The sequence below is a fragment of the Malus sylvestris genome, chromosome 16 (genome assembly GCF_916048215.2).
Source record: "Malus sylvestris chromosome 16, drMalSylv7.2, whole genome shotgun sequence".
Taxonomy (NCBI): domain Eukaryota; kingdom Viridiplantae; phylum Streptophyta; class Magnoliopsida; order Rosales; family Rosaceae; genus Malus; species Malus sylvestris.
In genome coordinates, this window is record NC_062275.1 from 22964325 (window position 1) to 22976281 (window position 11957).

Consider the following 11957-nt stretch of genomic DNA (forward strand, 5'->3'; position numbering starts at 1 on the left):
AGACCACTTCTACAATCTAACAAACAGACACAAAAAAATCACATAACCTCACCGAACTTCACTCTTTGGTTTCACCCTCCTCTCTTGGCAATAGTCCAATTGCCGGATAGAAGCCTTTCTCCTACAGTTAAGTATTCTGAAGGTAGAGGAGAATGAAGCAAACTTCTCCTTTGCAATCCTCCAATTTTAAAGAGAATTATTACGGAAAATTCTCCTTTCTAATCCTCCAATTATAGGGGGAATTATTATAGGTAACATTTCCTATTGAGTACTCAATCTTCTAACTCTAAGTTGGCTGTAATTTTCATTTTTTATTTCAACATATGTTAAAAATAGTGACTTATCCATTATAGACCGATCTCTATACCAAACGAAACCATAAAGTATTTGATACACTAAAAAGAGTTATTCATCCTTGTAATATAGTTATGTGCATATTATAATTTGAGTTAAAGCTATATGAGCATAATATATTTTACTCTCAGTGCTACAATTAGAAAATTACAAAAAACGTTAATTTCAACAATATTACTATGGTGATGTAAATGTTCACCCTAATATGGTTTATGATAGTCCTTTTGAATTGAACTGCTTAATTTCTCCATCCCTTGATATCGGTTTATAAAAGTAATGAGGAATTATCCAAGCTTAGTGTTGCTTTATTGATTTGCTGGCAAATTTAGAAAATAAGAAATCAAGTTGTTTTTAACAATGCTAAGCCTTACCTCACTAGAGTTGGGTTTTTAGCTCTTAGTTTGGGTAAAGACTACTTAAGTGCTAATAAGAAAACAAGTACTAGTAAATAATAAGGTAAAAGAAACATTAGATGGATGCCTCCCAGTGATTGCTTCTGTAAATTAAACTTTGATGGGTCGGTCAAAGAATCTGTGGCGGCAGCCGGATTTGTTCCCGGAGATGATCGTGGTGTGCCTGTGGTTGCTGGTGCTAGATGGTTGGGGTCGACCTCTACCAACGTTGCTGAATGCTTGACTTTTGGAGACGCTCTTTGGATTACCAAAAGCAGAGGGATATCCAATGTATTGCCGACTATTTCGACTGCATCTCCTAGACTCATATCTTCCGTGAAGCAAATTTTGTGGCTGATGCAGTTACGAGTATTGGCTTCCAGTATGGCAACCTTCAATTATGGGATAGATCTTGTCCTTCTGTCGCGAGTAGGGCTCTTTTATTTGACTATTTAGGGGCTGGTTGTATTAGAGGTGACTCCCTTTAAGTTCTCGCTCTTTTGTATCTCAAAAAAAAAAAAAAAAAAACGTCATGAGCCGATTTTCACGCTGTCGATTCAATTGGGGAATTGTCAATTATTCAAACGAGACTGTTTAGCGATTAATTTGTCTAGAAAATCAGGGCGTGAGCATCCAAATTCGAAGAGCTGTTGTGAGTGACATAGGAGGAAGAAGTTGCTAGAATCCTCCCCCCATGTGGCCGGCCTCTCTAGAGAGAAAAGAGATAGATGTTATCTATCTTTCCTCAAAGAAACCTTAATCATGTTAAGCCTTATAACTTCACTTTTATACTACTTAACAATTGAGTGACAAACTTGAAATTAAACCGACATACCCTCCATGGCCGGCTTCCCTTTGTTAGTGGATTAATTGTCCATTTTGTTTTAGTTGTAATACAACTTAAACTTAATGGTCTTGTGGACCAAAACCCATTTGGGTTATGAAGCCCGAAACTAACTTAAGGCCCGATATGAACGTTTCATCTTTTATTAATTAACTTTTAATTATTCTTAGCCATAAACAATTTCACTATTTAATTTTCCTTACTCAACTCCGTTATATTATTTAATCATTACTTTACATAGTGTGCGATTCCTTGGGTTCCTTTTAGCGAGGCAGTGGGCGATTAGAACTCTTACTAATCGATTGTGAATTGAAACTTACTTTCAATTCTCGTTTTAGTGATTATAAATCTTCAGGGCTTCCACAAATCATTCTCTATTTCAATACTCTTGATCACATTATTTGGTTGATAGTTTATTCATGTCTACTATCCAATGCGATTCTTCTCTCACTATATATGATTACAATGAATGTCTTTTGGAACGACTTCCTAAATCTCATTCATACTCTGATCAAAGATTCTTAATCATATCTAGAGTATTCTCCCTCAATGGTTTGAAGGTTAAAGATCGCTTGTTGTACATTCACATGCCCACATGATTAAGTAGCTTAGCCCCAACGATATCGTGGTCCCACCCTTAAATGGAATGCCTTTAACACTGTCAAAGACTAAGGACATAACTATAAAACAACTACGATGTCTCAAGTCAAATGACTACTTTGCATTATCTCAACCATGAGTTCTCATGTGACATGAGTGTGATAACTCTTTGTTGATCATGTTTAGTGGACTCACTCTTTATTGGGCACCTACATACTTGTCTTCGTGTCATCACACTAATGACTCGAGATTAATCCCTATCCTGTGAGAGAAGATATAACATGTACTGATCTATCCGAGTCGTCAATGCCCAATTGGTAATCCTATGATCTAAAACGTTTAAGATATGTGTGCGGAAGGGAAAGGTCTTATGAATCTCACTTCTTTAGATCATATTCTCTTAATTATATATTCCTTGGACTTACTGTTTAAGCGTATAACATTTAATAAGACGGCCATCTATTCGACTCGCCCGACTGAGCTCGATTGCAAGTTGGCACGCTTGCATTCGCAAGAAGAATGTTGTTAGCTCGTAATTACTCGGTCTGCGCATCACATAGGCATTGTAATTTTTCGGGTCAACACAAGCTAACAAATCAAAATATTTAAGAAGAGGTAAGGAAAAAAAACAGTGCGAGACAAAAACTTAAAGGAAGAAAGGAAAGGAAAAATTCAAGAAGCAAAAAGAAATAAGCCAACTCCAACTAAGAGTGTTGAAACTCTAACTGGTGAGAAATTTATAGGTCAACAGTTGGAAACTGTCCAACTTCCCATCATCACAATCTAAGAAGTAGGGAGCAAAACAGACATATTTGTTTGGATATTAATTGATAACCGCAAGGCAGTGGCGAGTAAAGATTGCGTTAAGAAATGACTACTTCTAATTTACGGTTTTCTTTCGATGGCTTGCACTTGGATGCTTTTGTTCGATTAAACTACTTCGGCTTGGAGTTGGTTCCTAAACCCAAAACAATTGTCAAAAGCGGCGCGGGGGTGCAGCTTTGGCTCGGCAACCCCTCTACCACGTACCCCTCTGCCAATGTCCTTGCTAATGCTATGTATGAACCACGTGACACTAGCTAAATATTTCACACCATTAAAATCTAATCAAGAATTTAGTAAACTAAAAAAAAGTTAATTTCAGAAATAAAAGCAACCAATTCATCAAGCTCCTATTTATTCCATATGCATATCACAAATTAAAGACACTTACAGTTTCAGTTTCACATCATGACAAAGAGACTAATTAAAACTTATTAGCATATTAATATAAATTCAACCTAACTCTCGTTCCACTTGCTGCAAATGTCCCACGCATTGGTATCGTAGTTCCACATGCATGGACCAGTTGGCTTTATAATCCACAAGCAGTAATTACACAACCAATCGTCTCTTTTATGTATGTATATGTCGAAATAATGAAATTCAGACCCCCATGCGAAACTGCACCAGAACTGTGTAGTCCCCAAAATATTAGGTCTAAAAGTAAATGCGTAGCTGCCTTTATCAGGAATTGCATGGGCACCAAGATCGTCGTTCTTGGATTTACAGTGCATCGCCAACTCTGCGCCTACATCGTTGGTGCTATTAATACTTCTTTTATGCGGCAAAATCCCTGCTTCGCACGTAATACTTAGGAACAACACCAACACTATCAGCAGAAATACATTTCTAAAGTAGAAAGCCATAGTGAAAATTTTCGAAAACCCTGGAGAGTTTCTTGGTGGGAGAACACTTGGGTTGCAAAATGTTCTTTAATGTGATAAGTTTTATATGGTCTAAGTCAATGTGGTTCATAGAACTTGGTATACATATTTTTTATTTGAATAAAAGGAAATTATGTTGTTATGACAAAAAAAAAAAAAGAACATTTTTGTACCTTCCATAATAATATTGTTGATAGCATACGACATTTATTCTGGTCTTATGCTATTGTTATGTTATAAATATTTAATTTTAGGTGTATTGAATATGAGTATTTGATATGATGTTATAACATACAATTTTAAGAGAGTATATATAGCTTATATTTGAATAATAGCATATGCTTGAATACATTGTATGGAGCACATATTTATGACATGTTTACTTAAAAGGAATGAAATTTGTTTTGTTTTGTACAAAAAAAAGGGAAATTTTATTGGATTACATCAATGACATGTTTATTTAAAAGGAATGTAATTTGTATGAAAATGAGTATCATTCCCTTATCGTGTTTATCAACAACCAAAGATTCGCATCGGGTGAATTTTAATCAAGAATTATTGTGAATTTTAAGATTACTCATTTCTAGTGATTCTTTTCTATTAGACTTGTATTTTCTTGAGGGACAAGTTTCTCTTTCCTCGTTGTTTACTATAAATAATTGCACTAAAATGGGGGAATATATCCTATAATTTCCATACGTCTTATTTCTCTCTATTCTCTCTTGCCGCACCTCTCTATCCTTTTAGAAAATCGGACACAACACGGTGCTACAGACTAATTCACAATTATCATTATGCATCCAAGTTCTTCTAAAACGTGGTCTTAATTGTCGATATTTTTTCAGTCATCATTGCATAAGCCTTTACCATGATGTAGGAACCCAACTTTTACATGTTCCAAATTACTGATTTTGCATCTATTATTTTTGCATTCTTTTCTGAATAGGGAACTATTATTAGCACTCAAAAAATCTCATTCTACACTTCTCACAAGTGTATGTTTCTTTCTAATTATAGAAAATTTGGAGTGCAAAATGAGATTTTAGGAGTGCTAATAACAATTCCCTTTAGAATATATTATTTTGCATATATTGTGAATTAATTATTATGAAGAAAAAAAAACAAATTAGAATTTTCAAAATCCGTGCTAGACATGGATTCGAGTTGCGCCGGCGTCAGGTCGAGCAACTTCACCCCATTGGGGTAGGCTGGCACAAAGCCTGAAAAATAGGCTGGCTTCCCTAAAAAACCCTCCAGCTGATCCAAATAGCCTGGCACCCAGCCCAAGCCAGCTTGTACACTAGTCCAAAACGTGCCGAGCAATGTCCCGGCCTATGTGACGTCACGCTGGTGTCAACATGACATCACATGGCACTATTGATTTTTCATGTGTCAGGCATGTGAGAAACATGCTCACGTGGGCATGTGTTTCCAACAGAAAAAAGGAGGTGAGGCCTGCCGTTGCAGGCGCTATAAATGAGAGCGGGAGAGGCCACGTGGCTCGTTTTGGGCTATTGGATTTCCAATGGCTAGTTTTCTATCCAACGGTCAAAAAAATTTGAAATTCAAAACCAATTGCTAGTGACATGGTGCGTTCTGGGCCGTCCGATTCCTAGATCAATGGTCCATGATTTTTGGCCAAAAAACAATTAAAAAAAAAGAGGAAACAATCAGAATTATGACTGTTGGCCACATATCCAAATTTGGGCTGTTGGATTTCAATTTTTTTCAAATTCAATGGTCTAGATTAATTAACATAATAAAAGTTAATAAAAAATTACTAAAAATTGTTTAAAAATACCGAAAAATAAAAAAATTTATTATTTTTTCCTATAAATACCTAACCATCATTTTCCACCTTACACCACATTTCAATATTTTCAACACTTTCAACCAAAGGTTTCATACGCTTTTTTGTGAAAAAAATGGCTACGTGGAAGCTCATCGAAGATGTTACGTTGTGTCAATGCTGGGTTCAAATTACTCATGACCTGATTATGGGTAATGAGATGCAGTTGCGAGAATTGTGGAGTAGAATTACTACAACGTTTTGCGATAGGCTTGGAAAAGACACAAGAAGTAGTCAAGGTCTTAAAGGTCATTGGAAAAAACTCAACAACTCGCTTACTTGTTGGAAAAACGCTCTCTCTCATGCTTCCACTAATTTGAGTAGTGGGAGAAGTTTAGCGGATCATGCGACAATATTTTTATTTATTTATATGTATTCCACCCGCATCAATATCAAAAGTTGCGACCATGCAAACAATCTTAGCAGCTACTGAGAGAAGTGATGCGGCTAATCAGAGACAAAGAGAAATACTTAATCGAGAAATGGAGTTGCTTAAAGAAGAAATGATGGCTCAAGCAGATCGTGACACTATGAACAAGCCTCTAGTAGGAATGTCTCTGAATTCTAAATATTTTTGGACATTGGAAAAAAGAGACGTGGTGGGAATGAGGCATGCAAGAGATGAGGGATCAAGTCGAGGGGGTTCTAGCAACAAAGATCCTAGATCCTCAGACTTTGTATAATTTCGTATTTATTTCTAGTACTTTATGGCCTCATTTGGCACACCGTATAAGGCACCGGATAATACTAATAATACGGAGTACGATGTTTGGTGTATTAAATAGCCACTGAATTAAATAATCCGGACCCACTTATTTTATACGGTGAATATCCACTTCCTTATGCTCTCCAAAACCATGGGACAATTTAGTCGCTCTCTCCTCCCTCTCCAGACGCACTCTCATCCTCTCTAGAAGGTTTCTCGGCCTTTTGCACGCTTGCTCTCTCATCTGAATCCAGGTTCGTCTTCTCAAATGCCTTCTTCTTTTTCGTTCGAATCCCAATTAATCTTCTCATTTTTCTTCTTCTTCCCAGGTTCCGCCCCTCCTTCTGTTCTTCCCCCTCCTCCTATTTTTCTTGCAATTTTCTTTCAATTGATTAAATCTAGTTATTGTTTTCTCTCTATTTATGCAATTGATTATGTAATTTTGTGTTTTAATTAGAATTTTCAAATTTTAGGGTTTGCTGTTTTGTCGAATTTTAGATTTGTTGTTGGTGTTGAACTTTCTTCCATATCAGTATATTGTTTAGTACTAAGGATTAAGATTCTTCATGAACACTAGCAGTATTCGCTGGTCAGTTTGTTATGAACTTAGGATTTAATGATTGGCTTAATCACTATTAGGAGTTTAATATTGGATTTATTAGGCTTATTCCTGTTATTTAGTGAAATTTGTTAGAAATGCCAGCTAGCACTGAAGGTGTAAAGTCTATAAAAGAAGTTGAGCTCCTTGAATTGTAGGAGATCAAATTTTACAAACAGAAATATAAAACCAAAAAATATATTGGAGCCTTGCTCCCCTCTTTGTCTTATCCATTTGCCATTTCTATTGCTGCTTGCAGGTTGAATATGGTCCTGAGAATTGTGATCCTGTCATTGGTATTGGCCATCTTGTTCCTGGTTTCCCTCTTGTTTTCTTGTCCAATCCAATCCATCTCATCTCGCTGCCATAGACACGTGACGTTCAGCCACGCTTGACTCCCTTGCAGCTTCGATGTGTGCTAACCTCCGTGCCATTCGGAATTCTGCACTCGCATTCCATAAGGTTATGGATTCAATAGTCGTCGCAGTCCGTTGTGACCTTGCTCTGTTACCCCATGACTTGGCTTTCGGTGCTGGGGACCGTTCCGATCCAGCCCCGATAATTTCCGATGACATTCAATCACTTGGTCTCGGTTATCCCAGAATTCAAGGAGACTATAATCCACTGAGAATTCCATCGCCAATCGAAGTCCATTTTGTGCCGCAGTTACTTTCGTCTTCACCGTTGTTACAAGCAATGGCAACTTCGGCAATCAGGCCATTATTGACTGCTTATTCTGCAACTCGAGCTCCGAAGATGGCCACAACGGTAGAGTTGCTACTAGCCTTGATGTGTTTTGAGGTAGCTGAATCGATCGATGTAGGTCACCTAAAGCTTCAACACCTTGGAACACAAGACAGAGACGACAACCCACTGCGAATTTCGTTGACAGTCCACGACCATTCCATTTTGCCATTATTCTCATCTTAACCAATGTTGCGAGCACTGACAACTTCGGCCGTCACGCCACACTTGAACAACTTCGCTACATCAACAGTCTTGCTTCCGGAATCGAAAATGATAACCTCTGCTCCGCAGCTACTTCATAAGTACTCGTTCTCCGATACTACGAAAACTGGACCTGAGGTAGTTCTTACTTTGAGTATCATTTTAGCAAATTTGGAGGCTAAATTCCTTTCTCTTTTGCATGATAACTATAGTGCATACCTGCAAGATAAATTTGGATGGGTTAGTTGGTATCTTGTGGGTACATTTGTGAAGAAGGATTTTTGTGCATGGAAACTGTTTGCTAAAAATCCAAACTCAAGTTGCTATGCTGTTCTCAATCGTGACATGTGCTATTGTAATGACATTCGGGATAAGGGTGGAGGCTCTCAATTTCGCAAAATGCAATTGAAGATGGCAGTGGCTCAAATAAAATTACTGAGGAACAAGAGGCATGCGGTGGTGAAGCAATTAAGGCGTGACATTGCCTTGCTCCTACAATTTGGTCAAGATGCCACCGCTTGAATCTGGGTGGAACATGTGTTAAGAAAACATAAAATTTTGGCCGCCAATGAGTTCTATAAGCTTTTCTGTGAATTAGTAGTATCTAGATTTTTACCATCACACAGCCAAGGGAATGTCTGCCTAATGTAAAATGGGGAATTGCTAGTTTAATATTTGCCTTTTCTAGGTGCTATGAGATTTCTGAACTGATCACAGTAAGGAATATTTTTGAGGAAAAGTATGGTAAAGATTTTGTATCTGCAGCTGTTAATGTATGTCCCAGCTGTGATGTGAATCATATGCTATTATGTGATAGAGGACATACGCATTTTGTAGACTCAGCATTAGCTGATGAAGTAGTTGCAAAATCTGCTAGTGATACAATGGTTGCTACACAAGTTGCTGCATATTTGAACAACACAGATTGCAATCAGGACGTTGATATTGTATCTCTCAAGAAAATAAAAGAAGACTCCCCATTGAGTTTGGTAGTTTCTTTACGATCGATACGTGAGGGCAGATTTTAATCTCTTAACCTGTTTTTGCCTCGTGAATATTGTATATCTCTTGCTGACAATATAAGAAGTCAAGTCAAGTTAAGGGAGGAATACTATTCTCACCTCTTTTCTGATGTGCATAAAATTGATGTGATTTCCAAATTCAACAATATGGTTTTTGCAATTCCAGCGATGGTTACACAGTCAGATGAACTTAAGCTTAAGTTCGATGAAGGGTCCACGATTAGCAAGCTTTGGCTTGTGAATTTGGGTGGCAGTGAGAGTCGAGCAAAAACTGCAGTTCAAGGGGAAAACCTTAAGGAAGCTCAAAACATCAATAAACCTCTTTCAGCTCTTGGGGATGTGATCTCAACTTTGTCAAGAATTAAGGCTTTGAACTGGTTGGGACATGTGGATGAAGAGAATGCCAAGGCTATATACCTGTCTGAGAATGTAATGGACCTTAGCGATTCTATTGAAGATTAAGTCAAGTGGGTAGAGAATTTGATTAGAGGAATATTTACTAGAAATATATTTGATCTTGGTTATGCACAGCTTGCAGAAGTTTTCTCAAAGAAGGGAATGTCATTTTTAGTTAGTTGTCAAAACCTTGTCATCAACTTTGGGTTATAGATGCTTTAGACGCGGTAATGGTTTTGTGTGTAAGATTTACGTGCAGGCATTCGGGTGCATTAGATCATGGAAGAATGGTATAATCTACCTGCTCTATAAATTAACTTGAAAATGGTGTAAGAAGAAATATAAACTTATAGATTAACTCATCAGCCAAGAACATAAGCAATTACACCAGTACATATCTGCAGACATGTTCATGGACGAAGAAGCCATGAAAATCTGCATAAGCCTTCTCCTTTCTGCAAAACTTAATGCTTTCCAAGTTATAGGTAATTGGAACAAAAGAGCGATCTTTGTGAGAGCAGGGGCTTGTGGTTTTATACTACTAGATTGCCTTATAACAATCCTACAAGGATTACAAGACCAAATCCTTGTGCAAGCATGAGTTCTATACCTGAGCTTATTAACACAAAGTTTTAATCCAAACCACAGTCGAATTAACTCTTATAAACATATTAAGACCTCCTTATTGTAACCGAGACAACAAGGATTATTATCAAACTATATGAATCATACTCATACTCTAACATTCTCCCACTTGAGTATGATTTCACAATAGCAAATAATCATCTCAGATTCAACATAAAGGTGATCACATAAGTCTTACATATATGTTTCCAACAGAATACTACTCACACATATTATTCAATGAATTCATAGACTCCTTTGCAATACATCGTACAGATTCATCTTATAAATCACAAAGTCCAATTCATGCTAGCAACAATATCCCATAGCTTTTGAGTAAACCAAAAGTTCATTCCCACTCATAAAGCCCAAAACAGAAAACAAAATATTATACTTCACCAACAGCTTATCAAAATGTTAAAAATATTGACTCAAGCTTTATTGAATTATCAAACTATTTCCATTGAACAACTGATCACAAATTTATCTGGAAAGGTTGAACTATATGAAAACATTAACTAACTAGATAACATAAATAAAATCTAGCTACAAAACACGAAACAAGAAACTAGCTATATAACTCAGCTTCCAGAAAACCTTGTGCAGCATACTCCTACTTGTAAAGCACTCCACAACAGGCTTCCACAAGCTCTTGATATCATTTATGACCACTCCCACTAATCAAGAGCATCCAGTACTCCCATTTGAGTAATATGATCTTTGAAAACTCCATTAAGCAAGGCCTTGGTTAAAGGATCAGCTATCATCAAATCAGTGGCCAAGTGTTCCATAATAATGACACCTTCTTTCACCTTTTCCCTAACCTTAAGGAACTTCACATCCATCAACCGAGAAGTTGATGTCCATTTATTGTTTTTGGAGAAAAACACTGCTGAATTATTGTCACAGAACATCTTCAATGGTTTTTGAATTGAATGAACAATTCTTAATTCATTGATAAATTTTTTAAGCCATGTAGCCTGTTTCATACCCTCAAAACAAGCTATAAATTCTGCTTCCATGGTAGAAGTAGACACTATAGTTTGTTTTGCACTTTTCCAAGAAATAGCACCTCCAGTGAGCATGAAAACATAACCACCTATTGATTTCCGTTCATCCAAATCTCCAGCCAAGTCTGAATCAGTGAAACCAACAACTTCTAATATGTTGTTCTTCCCATACACTAGCAGAAAACCTTTTGTCCTCTGCAAATATCGAAGTACCTTCTTTGCAGCCACCCAATGCATCCCACCTAGATTCGATTGATATCTCCCTAATAAACCAACAATGAATGCAAGATCAAGCCAAGTACAAATACTTGCATACATTAGGCTTCCTACAAGAGAGGCATAGGGCTTTAACTTCATCTTCTCATTTTTCGGATCACATTGTGGACATTGTTCTTGGGAAAATTTATCACCTTTATTCACAGGAACATCAACACCATTGCAATTCTCCATATTAAATCTGGCTAACACTCTTTCAATATACCCCTTTTGTGAAAGTCCTAGAAACCTTTTCTTTCTGTCTTGGACAATCTCTATCCTTAGCACATAGTGAGCTTCCCCCAAATCTTTCATCTTAAAATTAGAACTGAGCATGGTTTTGGTTTATTGTCGCAATTGCTTATTTGAACTAGCTATCAAAATGTCATCTACATATAAAACCAGAAAAATAAATCTAGTTCCATTGAACTTAAAATATATGTAGTCATCCAATTTGTTCTCAATGAAGCCATGTGCAGTAACCACTCTATCAAACTTGAGATACCATTGCCTACTTGCTTGCTTAAGGGCTGGTTTGGTATTGCTGTGCTTTGAAAAAAAGCTGCTGTGAGAATAAGCGGTTGTGCTGTGAGAATAAGCGGCTGTGAAATAAAGCCAGTAGAGTGTTTGGTAAACTTTTTTGTGAAAGTGCT

General features: G+C 37.0%; 2 protein-coding genes across 2 annotated transcripts; both read right to left on the bottom strand.

The window, feature by feature from the left end:
* Positions 1–3470: 3470 nt before the first annotated feature.
* LOC126609212 (S-protein homolog 5-like) lies at positions 3471–3878 on the bottom strand. The gene has a single exon (XM_050277193.1). The coding sequence runs from the start codon at positions 3876–3878 to the stop codon at positions 3471–3473; it is 408 nt and encodes a 135-aa protein (XP_050133150.1).
* Positions 3879–10716: 6838 nt separating this feature from the next.
* LOC126609213 (secreted RxLR effector protein 161-like) lies at positions 10717–11499 on the bottom strand. Its single transcript, XM_050277194.1, has one exon. The coding sequence runs from the start codon at positions 11497–11499 to the stop codon at positions 10717–10719; it is 783 nt and encodes a 260-aa protein (XP_050133151.1).
* Between the last annotated feature and the right edge of the window lie 458 nt (positions 11500–11957).

Bases quoted from the DNA above. Each gene is read 5' to 3' on its own strand.
- LOC126609213 (XM_050277194.1), bottom strand. From the start codon at position 11,499: ATGGAGAATTGCAATGGTGTTGATGTTCCTGTGAATAAAGGTGATAAA.
- LOC126609212 (XM_050277193.1), bottom strand. From the start codon at position 3,878: ATGGCTTTCTACTTTAGAAATGTATTTCTGCTGATAGTGTTGGTGTTG.